Genomic DNA, 19,760 nt, shown 5'->3' with positions numbered 1-19,760 from the left:
AGTTCTTGTTGATGAATAAATATTTTAAAATTGAATTGATAAAGATAAATAAATGCAAGTAAAATATCAGGCTATGTTTTAGAGTCATTATTTTCTTTTGGTGGCAAGGATTGGGAAAACTTCATGCAGGAACTTTCATTTCATTAGGAAGATATTGAGGATAGATGAAGAAGTAGGGAATAGAGTGTGCCATATTATGAATGTTGAATAGTACACAATATATTTAGGGAGGGTCAGAAGCTTAGTATTTTAGAAGGCATAGTATCAAGAAGTGAGTAGTATAAAATAAACTAGGAAATGTAGGGTAGCTTCAGATTGCAGATAACTTTGAATTTCAACTAAGAATACTAAATTTGATGGGTTTAGTGCAGAGCTGTTGAAATATTTTGAGCAATTGGTTGACATGATTTAATCCATATGTTAAGAAGCTTAAGCTGGAAGAGATATGAGGGAGGGATTGGTGAATTGAGAAAGTGAAGGAGGAAAGACAAATGTAATCAGAGGTTACTATAACAGTTTGTATAGATGAAAATTAAGGTCAATAATAGGAGAAAAATGACAATGGAGAAAAAAGAGGAGGGGATATATTTAAGAGGTATTTTGGAAATAGAAGTACCAAGGATTTTGACTAGAATGTGATTTACAGATTATTGTCTTCAGTAGGAGAGAGGTAAGGGACAGAGGGAAAAAAAATAGAACTCAAATTTTTCCAAAAATGAATGTGGAATGTGGAATAAGAGAAATAATAAAAAACACCATTATTTGGAACACACACACACGCACACACATATATATATATGGCTCAATGATGTAAACAGCAGAATTTGTCACTGATGCAGGGCTTCTTCCTTGTTTTGTAACCCCTGTGCTTAGAGCCAGGTACACACATAATAAAAGTGCTTGTTGGCTGATTGAATGACCCAAGTCCTATGCATGCTTTGTGATCACAGGGAGAAAGAGAGTGTGAATCAGAGGCCCTTAATGTTTTTGATAAGATAGGAGGAGTCCATGGTACAAAAAAGAAATAAAAGAGTATTAAATTTTCCATGGAAGTATTCATCAACAAAAATCATCAACCACAGCAGGACATAGATGAATTTCTTAATTCTTTCTTTTTCTTTTTAGATTCTGCACTGCCTAACCCATTCTTCCCCTTATTTCCCCTCCCTCCACTCCCAATCATTTACTATGCAGCCATCATGCCTTTCCTTTCAGGAAAGTCTTTCGAGGAAGGAGCTAGAGAAATGCCATTGAAGGTGTTAACTTTGGGTAGTGCTTTATGTCAGTAACTTTCCGGTTAAATTTCAATGATATGAATTGGTTAATTATGCTTTGCAAAATGTAGTCCTTTGCCAGCTATCTGTTGAATTGACTTGGATTCTGGGATATTATTTAAATATCTAGTAATTGGATTCTTCATTCTTTTCTTAATGTAATTTCAGAGGAATCTCTGCTGACTGAATCAATGGATAGACTAAATCACACGGCAGTGTCTGAGTTTGTATTCCTGGGACTCTCCAATTCTTGGGATATTCAGCTTCTACTCTTTGTATTTTCTTCTGCATTCTATTTGGCAAGCATGCTGGGAAACTGTCTCATTATGTTCACAGTGTCTTCTGATCCTCACTTACACTCTCCCATGTATTTCCTGTTGGCCAATCTCTCCTTCATTGATTTGGGGATTTCCTCTGCCACATCTCCTAAGATGATATGTGACCTTTTCAGAAAACACAAAGTCATTTCATTCTCTGGGTGCATTACCCAAATATTCGTTATTCATTTGATTGGTGGTGTGGAGATGGTGCTGCTTATAGCCATGGCCTTTGATAGATATGTTGCTATATGTAAACCTCTCCATTATTTGATTATTATGTGTCCAAGAATGTGCACATTGCTTCTGGCTGCTGCCTGGATCATTGGTTTCATCCATTCAGGGGTCCAAATGGCTTTTATAATTAATCTGCCATTTTGTGGTCCCAATGAGCTGGACAGCTTTTATTGTGATCTCCCTCGGCTCATCCAACTTGCCTGTATTGACACATATAGACTAAATCTCATGGTATCAGTCAATAGTGGCTTCATGTCCATAGGCGTCTTCCTCATTTTAGTCATATCTTACATTTTCATCTTGGTCACTGTTCAAAAACATTCATCAGGTGGTTCCTCTAAGGCTCTTTCCACTCTTTCAGCTCACATAATTGTGGTGATTTTGTTCTTTGTTCCATGCTTATCTTTCTATACATGGCCATTCAACCCATCACAACTAGACAAATACCTTGCTATCTTTGATGCAGTTCTGACTCCCTTTCTAAATCCAGTCATCTACACGCTCAGAAACAAAGAAATGAAGTTGGCAATGAGGAGATTGTGCAGTCAGCTTGTGGGTTTCAATAACATCTCTTAATGAGGACTTGATGAGGACACAAAAACCTCTAATGATTAAAACTGAATATTTAGAAAAGTTCATTTGAAGAAAAGAAAATGGTTTAGGACATAATGTTTGAATTCCTGGAGGAACATTAAAATGGAATTGCATACAGTTGGAAATATAGATCGGGAGTTGAGCTTGAGGCTGTATAATTGACAGCTCTCTACATAAAAACAAATGAAAGTTCAAAAAGGATTAGCATGAGGTCACCAGAAGAAAGCATATAGAGAGGAGAGAAGAATTTGATTATAAAATTTGAAGAATGGCTCTGTTTAGGTGACAGGAGGAAAAAATACTAAAGAAGGAAATATAGAAATAATGGTCAGAAAGTCAAAAGGGAATACAAAGGATTTAGTGCCCCCAGAAAACCAGTGTAAAAAGTTTCAAGAAAGAGGTGATGTTTTACATATTTGAAGGTAAGGAAAGGATTAAGGTTTAATTCCTTATTACTAGATCCAGTTCAGATTCCTTTCTTGTGGGTTTTTAAATTATTTACTCTAAGAAATAGCCATTTATCCAATGCAAAGCAAACAAACAAACTTCATGCCTCTATCTATTCCTATAAAAAAACTTATCAATCTATTTTTGGGTAATTAAAGTATTGCCATTACTCATGTTGTGATATTTTAAAAGATTTTATTATTGTTTGCTTTAAAGCCCAGTTCTGAAGTTGTTTGATTTAGGTTGGATTTGCTTAACATTTATTTTGTACCTAACAAAGAATTTTGCTACGTAAGGCTTTCCTTTTTTTTTTTTTAATTTTTAAAGATAGCCTTTTTTTTCCTATGAAAATTTCTATTAGAATCAGAGCAATCTGAAACATTGTACTTTGTGTTAACTTGCTTGCCATTTAGTGTCCTTGTGACTTCTTTTAACATATTATATATATATATATATATATATATATATATATATATATATATATACAGATATACATATATATGTAATATATGCTACATACACACATGTACATACACACTCTGGTTTTTCAATTTTATAAATTGTATTTTGTAAAAATAGTCTCCTATCTTTTTGTGAATCTTTGAATTTTAATATTTTACTTTCAGTGTTTCCTAAACTAAAATTTGAGTTTAGACATTTTTTTCCTCAAAGTTACATAGTTTATTGAGAGATTCCTTTGGTTTTCAATTTACCATCAAAATATTTATTTATTCATTCCTCGTCAATCACCTCCCTCCAGTAGAATTTAAGCTCCTAGAAATAGTCAGTTTCATTATTGTGTTTGTAATCCCATCAATAATACAGTGTCTTTAACATAACAGGTGCCTAATAACTGCTTATTAGTCAATTGATTCACATGGAAATGATTTTGTCATGATTATTATTTTATTGCTACCCATCCATATTAGTCTCCTGCACTAATTCCTGTTAACTATTGAGGACTAAGGTAAAGTACTTTATCCTTTCCTGTTTATTGGAATGACAAGTGGTATACAATGATTTATTTTGTACTTTGTTTCATGTTCTAAATTTTTGATTTCTGTTTTCATGAGGAATTCTGTCAACCTATTTTTATACAATTAAAATCTCTGATTATTAACAATTTAATATTTTAGTTTATTCATTCATCATTTCGAAATAAGTCTAATTATCCCAATTTGGTGATACATAGTTTACTTCTATTACACTTAAAAGAAGATGGGGCAAGGAGGATGTCATGCATTTATTTACTCAATGTTTACTATGTGTTAGTTACTATGCTAAGCATTTTACAAATATCTCATTTGATCCTCATAAATACCCCCATGAAATAGGTAATATTATCTTCATTTTGCAGTTCAGGAAATTGAAGCAGATAGTCGTTAAATGACCTACCTAGTGTCAATCACATTGCTAGTTAGTGTCTGAGGCTGGATTTGAATTCAGGTCTTCCTGATTCTAGACTCAACATTCTGTCCATTGTGCCACTTAACAAGAAATTCATTTGAACAAATGTTTATGAAATGCTTACTCTCTGCAAGACATTAGTGTTACGTTCTAGGAACACAAATCCAAAATATAACAGCCCCTGCCTTCAAGGAATTGTCATTCTTCTGGAACTACAGTAGTTAGGTAGTGGGATAAATCATGGAAAGAGTAAATAAATATAAAATATATTAAAAATACAAATTAATTTTAAGAGTGAGAAAATGTTAGGACCTGGAGTAATCATGATAGGCCATGCATAGCAACTGAATCTGAGTTGTGCTTTAAAAGAAGCCAGGAATCCTATCTGTTTCGTCAGAGATGATGCAGTTTACTTATGTTGGATGTAGCACAGAACCCCTTTTTAGTCTTAAAATCCTCTTTGGTGTTATGGTTCATCATTTTAAGTCTTATGTTCTTTCCTCATTATTCCTTATTTCTCCCAACCCCAAACATATATCAATTTCCTCTTTAGATTTTAACTCTTCACCTACCTATCCATTCATTTGTTCATTCATGATGATATCAAATTTCATCACTTTATTTATTCCACAAAAACCTATTGATTATAAACTATATATGTGTGTATTAAAAGGAAATATGGGGTATATATATATATATATATATATATATATATATATATATATATATATATAGAGAGAGAGAGAGAGAGAGAGAGAGAGAGAGAGAGAAGGTTGATATTAAAAGGAAATATGGCATATATATATATATATATATATATATATATATATATATATATATATATATAGAGAGAGAGAGAGAGAGAGAGAGAGAGAGAGAGAGAGAGAGAGAGAGAGAGAGAGAAGGTTGATATTTTGTCAGACCCTCAAGGATTTTAAAATTTAATTATAGAGAGAAAGTATGCAACCATAAAAGGTCAAATTATACTAGAAATGTTAAATGATAATTTGTGACAGCAAGGCAAGAGCTAATAAAAGGCAGTATATTTGTTAAATGCCTAAAGAATAGAACAGGACTTAGGGTATGTGTCTAATGGTAGCAGCTCTGATAAGTGAATAGTTTAGAAGATGGAGAGATCATTATGAGTTGGGATGGTGAGGGAAAGCTTCATGTAAGAGGTAGTATCTAATATGGCAAGTGTAGCATGAATAGAAAAAAATATGTATGAACAGAGCTAAGATATAGGCATTCCATGTATGAGAAGTAATATGAGAAGAAGAAAAGGTGGAAAAATATGACAATTTTGGAATGAGAAAAATAGTCTTGTGGCATGTGATGTGGTGTGTGTGTGTGTGTGTGTGTGTGTGTGTGTGTGTGTAGGAATGGTAAGAGATAAAACTGGAAAGGTGGGTTTTGAATATCATATAAAAGAATTTGGAATTCATTTGGTCAACAGCAGGGAGTCACTGAAGTTTGTTGATAATGAGAAAGGTGACAACAAAATTGTGTTTGAGGAAGATTAATTGGCTAGCAGGGTGGATTATAGGGAGAGAAATTGGCTACAGAAATAACAGTTAGGAATTATTGTAAATGTCCAGATGAGAGTTACTGAAGTTGTAAATTAGTTTGGTGGTAGGATTAAAAAGGAGGGGAAGCATAAAGAAATATTATAGAATTAAAATCTATATAATCCTGTGCCTGCTTTGATCCTGAGGACAAATAAAAAAAATCAGAAATGGGAATGGTAGAATGAGGTTCAAATTCTGGGAGGGGGAAGATTTCATTAGAAGATAGATGAAGAAGTTAAAATTATGTAGTGTAGTTTTCTAAGGTTGAAAAGGTCATGTTGGTGAGTGATTTAGGGGATCTAGGTAGAATGTTGATGAAATGGCTTATTATGAAGTTCAGTTGCTTAAGAGTTTATTTGTGATTATTTTGGAATAATTTTTCTGGTATTTTATCTTGCTGTTATTTTGTTTTTTTTAAATATGTAATCCAATATAGGCATACATTTTTATACAATTATCTTGCCACACAATAAGAATCAGATCAAAAAGGAAAAAATGAGAAAAGAAATAAAATTCAAGCAAACAACAACAAAAGAAGTGAAAATGCTATGTTATGATCCACATTCAGTTCCCATAGTCCTCTCTCTGGGTGTAGATGGTTCTAATCATCACAAGATCATTGGAACTCCTCTGAATCATCTCATTGTTGAGAAGAGCCACATCCATCAGAATTAATCAATATATAATCTTGCCATTGCCACCTACAATGAAATCCTGTTTCTGTTCATTTAAATTAGCATTAGTTCATGTAACTCCCTCCATGTCTCTCTAAAATCATCCTGCTGTTCATTTCATATAGAACAATAATATTCCATACCATGCATATACCATACCTTATTCAGTCATTCTCCAACTGATGGGTTTCCACTCAGTTTCTAGTTTCTTGCCACATAAAAAGAGCTGCCACAAACATTCTTGCACATACAGGTCCCTTTCCCTCCTTTAAGATCTTGTTGGGATATAAGTCCAGTAAAAACACTGCTGGACCAAAGGGTATGCACAGTTTGACAACCTTTTGAGCATAGTTCCAAATTGCTCTGCAGAATGGCTGGATCCATTCACAATTCCACCAACAATGTATCAGTGTCCCAGTTTTCTCACATCCCCTCCAACATTCATCATCATCTTTTCAATCCATCTTAACAAATCTGACAGATGTGTAGTGGTATCTCAGAGTTGTCTTAATTTGCATTTCTCTGATCAATAGTGATTTATAGCACCTTTTCATATGACTAGAAATGGTTTCAATTTCTTCATCTGAAAATTGTCTGTTCATATCCTTTGACCTTTTATCAATTGGAGAATGGTTTGAATTTTTATAAATTCTCTCTATGTTTTAGAAATGAGGCCTTTATCAGAACCCTTAAATGTAAAAATATTTCCCCAATTTCTTGCTTCCCTTCTAATATTGCCTGCACTAATTTTGTTTGTACAAAAACTTTTTAATTTTATATAATCAAGATTATTTATTTGGTGTTCAATAATGAGTTCTAGTTCTTTGGTCACAATTTTTTTCCTTCTCCACACATCTGAGAAGTAAATTATCCTATGTTCTTCTAATTTGCTTATAATATCATCTAATTCATGAACCTATTTCGATCTTATCTTGGTATATAGTGTTAGGTGGAGGTCAATACCTAGTTTTGGCCATACTAGTTTCCAATTTTCCCTTGCTGTTATATTGTTAAAAGAAAATCTGGGTTCAGACTCATTTTGGCCATAATACAAAGTTGAAGAAATAAGACAAAGGAGTTTATTAGCTTATCAAGGCAGCAAGCAGTTGGAGCAGGCAGCTCTGCTGCTTTTTATAGATTGGAATAAATAACTTCCACATAAAGGTAAAATATGTTGATTGGTAAATGCCATAAACATCACTGAGGAAATTGGATTAGTGCCACCTCATTACAGTGTCATAGAGAGATAGGATATTTATGTGCAGACCCCTGTGTTCTACAGACTGGCTGTACATGTATTTGAAGTCTAAACAAGGTTAAAAATGGAATCCTTGGGACTGACTGCAAAGGTAGCTGATTTTGTACAGTATTTATTGTGCTAAGAGTTTTATATTTGCTAAAGTTCTTGGCCTAGGAATTTGTGCCAGGACCAGGTTTTTGTTCCTTGCTAAATTGCTATAAACTTTGATAAAATCTTAAAATAAGTAGGGATTATACCTAAGCCAGGTTCTATGCCCACTACAATTTGGAAGCCACTATTTTGCCTCATTCTTGGATGAGGTGGCTGGGTTTTCATCTTGCCATTGCTTACTATAGCACATGGATAGGATAATCCTCAGAAAGTTTATAATTTATTGATGTAGCCAACTCAAGAACATTTTCTGGAGCATGTTTTTATATATATGATTTAGAATGGGTAGAGATCATGATTACTTGTATGACTGACTGTATAAGAGTTGGGTATGGCACAAACCTTTAGAAAGAAGAAAAATTCTTTATTCATTATTTTGTAACTTTCTTTTAAGATTCCTTTTGAACTTTTCCAAGAGAGCCTTTTGAGCTTGAGACCAGTTTATCTCCCATTTTGAGGCTTTACCTGGGGGCATTTTGTCTTTAGTGTTCTCATCTGGGTTTGGGTTCTGGTCTTACCTATCTCTATGTAGCTCTCTATGGTTAGACCTCTTTTTGCTTTTTTTTTTTTTTTTTTGCTCATTTTTTTGCTCCTAAGGCACAGGGGAGATTGTTTCCAACTTCCTCTACAGGGTGATAGGGGCCAGCTGACTGTCCTGGAGCCAGTGATACTGCAGGCTTCCTCCCTTGTGCCAGGAGTGGGCCTGGCCAAGTCCCACCTGTTATGCTGGGGTTCACTGGCTCACTATTTGCCTTCTGTAGTTGTATTGTAGGTCTTATAGCTAGTCTGAGTATTCATTGCCTTATGAACCAGGACAGAGTAGCCAATGCTGCTGTATTTTGTAGTGAGAGAGTCTGCCACTAGATTCCTAGTTCTGGGACTCTCCTCCCTGGGCCTTCCAGCTCTGTGCCTGTGCTGGGCCAATTCCCCACCCCCCTGGGTCTATTTGAGAAAGACTTTTCTTGAAATCTTTTCAGGATATCTTATGCTGGAAAATTATTACATTCCAAATATTTGTGGGTTCTGTCACTTTAATATCCATTTAAAGGCTTGATTTGGTATTGATTCTGACAGAAGCCAGGAGAAGCTCAGGAAAAGTCCTGTCTACTATCTGCCATATTGGCTCTGCTCCCTTATTTATTACTTTGAAAGAGGATACACAGCCTTCCAGAGTTCCAGACTCTCTTTAGAGCAAGATTTGTGGAGAATTAATAGAATTTGGAAATCAGGAACATGATGAGGAACTGACTTTTCCCTATATATCTTCCTGCAAAGTTTATTCAAATCTTGCAGTAGACCAGTCCAAGATTATTCTGGCTTTAGGTCAGTCTTCTAGGGTGTCCCTAAAATCTCCTATCAGTCAGGCATGCTGATCTTGTCCCAGTTTCCTTACATTTGGATGTCATTCCTTCAAGCATGATTCCTTATTCAATATTTCATGAGATGGGGATAATTCTATGTTTTTTTCCTCTTTGATTTTGTTTTATTTTCATATTTAAAAGCTGCTTCTTTGAGGAGCTGGAATTGTCTAAAAAAAGTTTCAAATGTCCATAGAGAAATTCATTTTTGAAAGACCAATTCAGTTTCTATACTCTTTTGCATTATATTGATGTTGTTTGCCTCAAAGAGGACCATTATTTCAGAGAGGTGGGTTGTGAAAAGTCACAACCTTATTTTTAACTCCAGAACTATCCAGATCCAGTGAAAAGATATACAGCAGGATGACTAGAGATGGCTTTGGATTCAGTGGGAGAACCTGGCTTTTTTAAGGCCAAGATTTTGGCCAAGATCTCAGTTTGACTGAGGCGATGGCCAATCAATGTCTAAGACCAGGTAATAAATGAATCAGAGAAAGGCCTATTTTACCTAGTCAAAAATGAAATGTGAATCTGGGAGGGAAGAAATAGAATATATAGAAACTAGCTGTTTGACCTTTTTACTTTACTTGACCTATTTTCTTTTACTGAAATTGTGGTTCAAACATGTAGGAACAATGTAGTATAGAAGACATACCGTGACTCAGAATGAGGAAGATGATGGCTCAAAAATCTTATTAGCTATATGATGTTGAGCCAATCACATTATCCCTTTAGTCACTGGACAATTATCTAGGATTTATCTAGTAAGTTATGAATTCCCCATGACGGAAAAAATATGGATCCCTCACCTATTTGAATAGTTCATGCTGTAGACTCTACATTGCAGGATAATTTTTTTATTTCTGATTTCTATATACTTTCCTCTTTTACTTGCCTACAATAATTGGTTGTAAGTAGTTTAGAATTTGGACAAGTAAAGTAAATATTTTAATTTATGAGTTTGTAAAATTATATATTTCTAAAATATTGTGTGGATGTTTCTTAACTGCCCCTTCATAAAGCAACTGTTTGAAAGTTGGTCCAGGAAAGAGCCAAAAGGGGCATTCATGCTTTGTTCTAACCATCTTTTATTAACTGCATTTCCCTACAGTTATCATGGGAAAACCAACAGAATCCTAGGAGACAATTGTTCTGGCCAAATGATATCAGACTAGAAACCACAGCTTCTGCAGCTTCACTTGGCTACTACTTTTTAATGTTGCTAATGAGTTGTTTTTCCATCTATGGTAGCATTTTATAATGCTTTTAGTGCTTTTGGTCCTTATAAACAGTAGCAGGCTAAGGTTTGAGAGCCCTTCAAACGTTGCATCAATTCTCCAATGTCAGGTCCTGTGAGAGAAGAGGTAGGTGACAGAAACAGAAATAAAACCTTCATCAGGAAGTAGAGTTAATGTTTCAGCAGACACCAGATTTTGATAAGGAAAGATTGGCCATTACATAAGACTACAGAGAGCTGCCTCTTACTAGGATAGGATTCAAAAAAGGGGTAGGGAGAAGGAGCTAAACACAGGAAAAGAGAATCAATTTGAAGAATTTCAGATTATAGAGATGGGCAAATACACCTGAAAAGTGCATTTAATTTCATCTGGAAGTCAGAGACCCCATAGGAAAGATCAAAATTCAAGAGTAAAAGAAAAATCTAGCTTATCCCACTCTGCTCTGCTTACTGGACTTCTATTTTATTTATTTATTTTTTTGATGAAAATCTCTCCTGTCTTCAAGTTCTCTGAATATCTCCTCTTTCTAGTTTTGTGTGGCTCCCTAAACTGCCTAGACCTCATGGTTGACCCTTTCCCTAGTCAACTCTCTTCAATGCTAGATTCTCTTGTTTCCTAAACTTTCTCTGCTTTCCTTCAATATCTCTAGCACCAAGAATGTCCCATTTTCTATTTTCTTTCATGGCCATCCATGCTGCCTAACATTTTTAGAGGGAATAACAAGCCACAACTGGTGGAGTTAACACAAATTTAAACTATTCATACTCACTTAGATCCCTGTTGTATAGATAGGTTTTTCTGTTTCTTCTTTTATTATTTTTTCTTCATTTCTTTTTAATCTTATCTATTTGACTAAGCAGTGATTCTAAATCTTTTTTCCTCATTAGTCTTCTGTCCTACTCACTTCATACTCTCATCAGGTAACCTTGTGTCTTATTTTACTGAAAAAGTTGATAATACCTACTGAAGGAGAGCTTCCTAATCTTTCTTCCCTTTACCTTTTACCACACTTCCTTATTACCTTTCTTATTTATTGTCTTCTCCTTTTCTTCTCTTTTCTTTTAGAGGAATATGTTTGGAAAAACTTTATTTTCAATGTTAACTTTTTCACTTGTTCCTTTGAGACCAATGCTTCTCCTTTTGCTTTTATTGATTGCTCAGTCAGCCCTCCTCTTGTATCTTCATTTTTTTTCCTCCCCTCTAATTCCTTTACCACCCCAATTTTTCCTCATATTAAAAAAATCACACTCTCAATCCTCATGTACTTTTGACTTGATTCCTTTTCTTTTTTCTAACTACCAAGTCTCTTAAAAATTTTGTACTAATTTTCAGTTTCATCCAGCATACCTTTATTAAGCTTTTACTATAGGTATAAATCAAGATAGGTAACATGGTGGGGGCTGAATCATGGAATTTTGAAGATTGCAGTTCAAGTCCTGTATCTGACTAATCTACTTCCGTTTCTGGGTATGCTTTTCAAACCAATTCCTTGCACTGATTTAATTATTTTGTCCTTATAACAGTATAGTACCTTAAAAAATCATCTAGTCCAACTCTCTTATTTTATAGATAAGGACATCCAACCGCAGAAAGGTTAAAATAGATTCCTTGAGGTTTCATATTGAATAATTTGTAGATTCACAATTGGAAAATAGATACATTTACTCTTTTCATTAGCCGGTCATTGTTCTTCCTATTCCTTTCCCTATCTACCTTCTCTCCCACTCAGCCCACAGTTGTCTTCATATCCCCCTGATTTCTACTGAAACAATGTGGTACAGTAGAAAGTATATTATCCTTGAAATCAAGTTACTAATGTTCAGGCTCCAAATTTCTGACTTATACCCTGTGAAATCTTTCTAGGTCTTAGCTTCTTAATCTATAAAACTAAAGATTTGGACTGGAAGGCTCCTATTTCTAACACTTTGGCGTTCATGTATCACATGCTACCTTTATATTAATTCATTCTTTTAAATCTAAGGTATGAATCTGATAATGTTATGTTCCTTCTCAAAAATCTTGTGTCTCCCTCTTGCCTCTGGAATTAAAATCATACTCCTCAGTCTGAAATGTTAAGATCTCTCTATTCTGAGCCAAGCCCATGTTTCCATTTGTCATTAATTCAAATCATGCATTTCTCTCTTAAGCAAACTAGCAGTTCTTGAACTTTAATATTCCATCATCCATATCCCCAGAGGCTTTTCCTGTGTTTCTGTCTCTTGTAATTAGTTTTTTCCAGTCTCAACTGAAGAACCATTGCCTACATGAAGCCTGTCCTGGACCTAGAAGATGTCAGTGCTTTATCTTCAAATTGCATTCTTTCACTTAATCTGTATACATGTTCTATTGCCCAAGTAGAAATAAATTTCCATCTGCATTACCTTATTTTTCTCTTTAATTTAAATGTGTATATTAGAGCCTTTATAATAGTAGCTGAGTAAGTAATGTTTAATGATCATTGAAAGGAGGTTTGAGCTAGAGAAATCCACAAACTCCTACCAAGTGAGTTTATTGAAAGTTTTTTTTTTTATTCAAACTCAGCTGGGCCCTGGTTGCTGTGTATTAAGGCTTTTCTTTGCTGATCTTATCTATTAGGGGCAGTTAAGTGGTTGAATGGATAGAGGGCTGGCATTGGACTGAAGAAGGCCTGAGTTAAATTTGATTTCAGATACTTACTAAATATGTGATCTTGGGCAAGTCACCTTACCTTCTTTGCCTAAGTTTCCTCATCTGTAAAATGAGCTGGAGAAGGAAATGGCAAATCACCATAGAATCTTTGCCAACCCTCCCCCCCCCAAAACAAAATCCATATAGAGTCACAGAGTCCATTGCAAGTGAAATGACTCAGTAACATTTTTATCTATTTACCTCCTGTTGTACTTCCAAATATTTTCTAATTAGTTTTTAATCCTACCCACCTTCCTTCATTTTCAGTAGATGACTTTGTCTCTTATTTTAATTTTAAAAATGTTAAAATGACCTACTGAGAGCTCCCTAATCTTTCCCACACCTCTTCCCCATCTTCATTATCTAGTATTTTCTCTCATTTCCTTTTTCTTCCTTCTGTTTTTAGAGGAGGACAATTCCTTTTCAAGGTCAATCCTTCCAACCCTTCCATCCTATTTTCTAAAAGAGTTATTACTATTTTTCTAATAGGTGGTTGGGAAGGTATCACCCAGGAATCATTTAAGTAGATAAATATTTGGGGTGGCATTCAAGGAGCAGGAGCCAGTTAGTATGGGCATATATTGAGGTGGTATGCATAGCATGTGTACAGAGAAGGTGAAAGGTGTAATTTCATAATAAGGTAGTGAAGTTGTAAGACAGAAGAATGAAAATAAAGTTGGAAACATTAAATGAATCCAGGTAAATACTTTGATTAAATTCCAGGCTAAGCATACTGAACTTGACCAGGGTTTGTTTACAAAGGAGCTGTTGCAGGGTTTTGATCAAAGGATTAACATGATCAGATCTTTTCATTAAGGAAGATTAGTCTGGAAAAAGTATGAAGGATGAATTGGAGGAAATGTACAGGAATACAGGTTGGGACTCTGTTCAGGTAGTTATGAAAGCCTCCATTAAGGCAGTGGCCATAAGGATAGAGAGAAAGAAATAGATTTAAGATATTTTAGAATTAGTTGGATAAAACTATGTATCTGGTATATGACAGTGGGGGAAGAGAGAGAGAGAAATCAAATTAACACCATGGTTTTGAAAACAAGTGACTCAGTGAAAAATGTTACCATTAATAGGAATGGGTCTGGGGACGGAGATAATTAATTAATTTTGGTATTATTTAAATATGAATTGCTTGTGGTAGGCCTTTTCTTGGAGATATACCTAATGCATTTCCAGATATGGATATGAAAATCAGGGTAATCACCTACCACCAAAGATTTTGGATTTATCTGTAAAGGGATGACAGAAGAAATTATGCCAATAGATAAAATAGCTAGTAGTTAGTTAGTAGATTTAGTAGTTAGTAGAGTTAGTAGAGAAAAGAATGGATTTTATATGAAATTGAAGCTCCATTAGATTAGCTCCATTTTAGAGAAGCTAAAAAGGAAGTTTTAGAAATATACTTCTGTAACATCATTCCAAATAATTTGTTGTTTTAAAAATTTTTATTTTTTATCCTGAACTTAAACATCCCAAAAGACATTTATATAAACAATAGAATAGAAACATTTTATATGAAATTGAGTCTCCATCCCACTCATTAATAATATCTGCATATGTATATGTACATATGTATGTATCACATACACATATATACATATATACAGATGTAGAGTCAACATGTTATTTTTTTAAACTGTCCTGCTTGCACTTCTTTCAGAATTTATGTTTTCTTCAGTGCATTTGAAATGTTTTAATAGCTCTCTTTTTCCTTTTTAGACATCATTGTTGCTAACTCGTTTATAGTAATTTGAAATCTCTTGGATTTTTCTTTTTTATAGGTAACATAAGAGATGATCCTGCTGAGTCGATGGACAAAGAAAATTATTCTGTGGTGTCTGAATTTGTATTCCTAGGACTTTCCAATTCTTGGAATATTCAACTTTTCCTCTTTGTTTTCTCCTTTGTGTTCTACTTGGCAAGCATGCTGGGAAATTCCCTCATTGTGCTCACAGTGACCTCTGAGTCTCACTTGCACTCTCCCATGTATTTCCTGCTGGCAAATCTCTCCTTTATTTATCTGGGGATGTCCTCTGTCATTACTCCTAAGATGATGAGTGATCTTTCCAAAAGCACAAAGTTATTTCATTCTCTGGTGCCTCACTCAAATGTTCTTTATTCATCTGATTGGAGGTGTTGAGATGGTGTTACTCATAGCTATGGCCTTTGATAGATATGTAGCCATATGCAAGCCTCTCCACTACTTAATTATTATGTGTCCAAGAATGTGCATTTTGCTTTTGGCTGCTGCCTGGATCATTGGTCTTATTCATTCAGTGGCCCAACTGGCTTTTATAGTCCACTTGCCTTTGTGTGGCCCTAATGAATTAGATAGTTTTTATTGTGACTTTCCTCAATTTATCAAACTTGCTTGCACAGACACATATAGATTGCAGTTCATAGTCACTGCTAACAGTGGTTTCATGTCTTTGTGTGTGTTTTTCATCTTGATCATCTCCTATATCTTCATCCTAGTCACTGTTCAGAAACGTTCATCAGGTGGTATCTCTAAGGCCCTCTCCACTCTGTCAGCTCATATCACTGTTGTGGTTTTATTCTTTGGTCCACTGATTTTTGTTTATACAAGACCACATACTACATCACGTCTTGATAACTTCCTTGCTGTCTTTGATATAGTTCTTACTCCCTCTCTGAATCCAATCATCTATACTTTAAGGAACAAAGAGATGAAGGTAGCAATGAAGAAAGTGTGCAGCCAGTTTGTGAGTTTCAAGAAAATCTCTTAAGTAATTTGATGAAGATATGAAAACTCCCTGTTAGAAGAATTAGCAAAATCTGGAGGAGAATTTATTCATAGAAGAAGATGAGTTACATTTTGAAAACGCTCAATTGGAGGTTTATATAGAAGATGAAACAAGGGAATGGAGCCAAAAATGAATAAAGGGCATGTTTCTATAAGAATGGTTCTAAGAGTGTGTGTGTGTGTGTGTGTGTGTGTGTGTGTGTGTGTGTGTGTGTGTGTGTGTGTGTACTTGCCGTGCCTACCATGGTGACTACGGGTGACGGGGAATCAGGGTTCGATTCCGGAGAGGGAGTCTGAGAAACGGCTACCACATCCAAGGAAGGCAGCAGGCGTGCAAATTACCCACTCCCGACCCGGGGAGGTAGTGACGAAAAATAACAATACAGGACTCTTTCGAGGCCCTGTAATTGGAATGAGTACACTTTAAATCCTTTAACGAGGATCCATTGGAGGGCAAGTCTGGTGCCAGCAGCCGTGGTAATTCCAGCTCCAACTATGAGCTTTTTAACTGCAGCAACTTTAATATATGCTATTGGAGCTTACCACTTCAGCCAATGAGCTTGCTCCTTCTATCAAGTCAACCTGAATTCTCACCTTGTAATTGTCCAGACAACCTGAATTCTCACCTTGTCACTGTCCAGACAACCTGAGTTCTCACCTAGTAATCCTAACGTGTGTGTGTGTGTGAGAGAGAGAGAGAGAGAGAGAGAGAGAGAGAGAGAGAGAGAGAGAGAGCTAGACACAAAGACAGAAACAGAGACAAAGAGACAGAAAAATTATATAAATCTATATCTCCATCCATCCATTCATCTATCCATCTATCCATCTATCCATCTTGTTATCTATCTATCTATCTATCTATCTATCTATCTATCTATCTATCTATCTATCTATCTGTTTCTCTGTCTGTTTATTTCTCTCCTCAGGTAAATCATGGCACTAGTCATTTCAGGGGATGGAGAAGCAATCATCTCATCTAGACAAGAGTTGATTTTTGTTTTCACTACTACTTCATTTCCAAGGAATACCCTAACCCTCATTCCTATACTTTCCTAAAAGGAAAAGTCAGGAAAAAGTTATAAGTGGAGGAAAGAATATTTATTGATATTTTTAGAGAAACTAAAAAGGAAGTTTTAGAAATATACTTCTGTAACATCATTCCAAATAATTTTTTGTATTTTTTTAAAAAAATTATTAAGATTGATAATAAGTTGTCCTTGGGAGTGAATGTTCTGGAAAACATAAAAGACTTTAAAGAAGCTATGTTGGGCAAGAAGGACATTCCAAAAATGGGATGGGATGACTGAAAAAAGGCAGAACTACTTAATCCTTATTTTGCTTTTACCAAGGAGAATGATCTTTGGACTGGGAAATACAGAGCAGTCACAATTATTATCTGAAATGAACACAAGTGATGATGGTAAGAACGTTGCCCTTAATGATTCAAGTTCCTAGATCTCATAGTCCTGAAAAATCTGATAAATGTGATTTATGAGATGCTATAAGTAATCTTTAAAAGGTAATGGAGAAATAAAAAGAAATGATCTTTTAGATATTATGAAATGGATGTTTTCAGAGAACTAATAAGTAAGAACTAATGCAGATCAAGATGATAGGTTATGCTATGACAATAACATTATAAACATAAACAAGTATGAATTACTTAAGAGCTGTATCAATGCAATGACTGATTAGGATTTAAGAGTATCAGTGATGAAGAATCACTATTGATCTCTTGGTGGAGAAGTGATACAGAAGGAGTCACACATCTTTGTCAGTGTGGAAATATATTGATTTTCAGAAAAAAACAAAAGATACTGGAACCTTAAAATTATAGCTAACTCAACTGATTCCTAGCAAATTCCAGGCTAAATAATTAATGTGATAACTTATGGTTTAGAAAAGACAGTTATAATTACTCTGGGTCAGCATGCTTATCAAAAGAACTACTGCTTTTTAAGTGAAATAATTTAGTAGCTCTGGCCCTTAGTTCTTGAATCCTAAAGTAAAAATAGATACTGAATGATTTTTAAAATCCTTCCAGCTTTAAGTCTATGAGTCTAAACTGATTGTGAGAATTATGATATTCCTTTTCTGCTAGGATTATTATATTGGTTATATTAATAAATTTTGAAATATACAATAGGGAGTTGGAAGCCTAAGTCTAGAGCTGGAAGAAATATTAAGGCCAGAAATACAAATTTATCAGTTACTTTCATAATTAAGAATTCATAATTTGGAAATGGAAGTAATGAAATCATCAAGAGAGAATGCAGATAGATAGTTTTAGAGATGGGATTTGAGAAATTCCTATACTTAAATGGCAAAAAAGGGCAAAAATTCTTGAAGACAATGCTGTAACGATCAGAAAGAGAAAAGAAAACAGACAATCATGAGCAAAGAAGTCAAGGATAGAATTTTATTTAAAAAAATTGGGGTGGTTGACAGATACAAATGTCACAGAATGGGAATTAGAAAAGTTGGGTTTAACTGCTAAGGACCAAGTATAATACATTACACATTCTAGAACTACTTATCCTAGAAATAGCCATAAAAAACCAAACTAAAACAGAACAAAACCAACCAAATAAATAAACAAACAAACAAAAAATCCCTCTTCACTCTTTTTATAAATAAAGAATGCTATAATTTACTTTTTAAAAAAATAAAGTATTATTATCATTCTAGTATTATAATTTCCTCATATTGAGATATTTTGCCCTGGGGCAGCTAGATGATGCAGTGGATGGAGCACCAGCCCTGAAGTCAGAAGGACCTGATTTCAAATCTGACCTTAGACACTTAACACTTCCTATCTGTGCTACTCTAGGCAAGTCACTTAACCCTAATTGCAAAATAAACAGCAAAAATAAAATAAAATATTTTGCTGCACTTTTATTGCTTTGCAGACTAAATAATAATCTGTAAAGAATCTTGAAATAAGATATGAGTTCTGACTACACTACACTATTAGCTGTTTGATATTGAACTTTAGTGTCATCCTTGGGAAAATGGAGATAATACCCACACTATTTACCTCACAGGATTATTGTGAGAGTAAAATAGGATAACAGATGTGAAAGTGCTTTAAATGTAAAGGATTATACAAATGAAAGACATCCTTGCATATCCCTATCATTACATTCTTATTATGTGTAAACATTTACTCATATACACAGATTCTATAGTACTTTTTTTTTCAGTGAAAATTTTACCTGTTATGATTTATGTTTCCCTCACATGCAATGCTATATCTTCTTATTTCAGTTATAGTGAGGATTTCTTCAGAATTATATCTTCTGTGATTTTTTTTAACAGAATTGTTAATGAATTTATTCTTTTTTGATAGAAATTAAATTTATTTCAACTTGATTTGATTTAATACATAAATTACATACCCTAGTAAGTCATCTCACTTTTGTATTTGCATTTTCATTGTCTAGCACAGTTTCTAGCATATAATAAACACTTCATAAATGTTTGTTGATAGATGAAATTTGATTCAATCCAAGAAGCATTTATTAAACACCAACATATTTAAAGCACTGTGTTTGGTATTAGAGCTTCAGCAAACAAACAAACAAGCAAACAAATAAAAAACACCAATCCTCCAAACTTCACAAATAGCACCTATCTTCAAAGAGCTTACATTCTACTGGAGAAGGGGGACACCAAATTTATATATATGATAAATACCCATTGTTTAAGTAAGCTGTAAATATAACATAAAGCCAAAGTACTTTCAGGATTAGGAGTGGGGATGGGATGGAGGAAGGGAAGAAGTAAAAATGG

At 34.4% G+C, this 19,760-nt stretch overlaps 1 protein-coding gene and 1 pseudogene across 1 annotated transcript; both read left to right on the top strand.

Annotated features, from left to right (window-relative positions):
• Positions 1-1,465: 1,465 nt before the first annotated feature.
• LOC141553443 (olfactory receptor 4F3/4F16/4F29-like) lies at positions 1,466-2,404 on the top strand. The gene has a single exon (XM_074285102.1). It carries the CDS (start codon positions 1,466-1,468, stop codon positions 2,402-2,404), a length of 939 nt encoding a protein of 312 aa, XP_074141203.1.
• A 12,610-nt stretch (positions 2,405-15,014) lies between these two features.
• Positions 15,015-15,951, top strand: LOC141553442 (olfactory receptor 4F3/4F16/4F29-like; annotated as a pseudogene).
• Positions 15,952-19,760: the final 3,809 nt, after the last annotated feature.

The sequence above is a fragment of the Sminthopsis crassicaudata genome, chromosome 2 (genome assembly GCF_048593235.1).
Source record: "Sminthopsis crassicaudata isolate SCR6 chromosome 2, ASM4859323v1, whole genome shotgun sequence".
Lineage (NCBI taxonomy): Eukaryota > Metazoa > Chordata > Mammalia > Dasyuromorphia > Dasyuridae > Sminthopsis > Sminthopsis crassicaudata.
The sequence above is the reverse complement of the archived record's forward strand: the minus strand, read 5'-3'. Positions and strand labels throughout refer to the sequence as shown.

Coding starts and splice junctions, on each gene's coding strand:
- LOC141553443 (XM_074285102.1), top strand. CDS start 1,466: ATGGATAGACTAAATCACACGGCAGTGTCTGAGTTTGTATTCCTGGGA.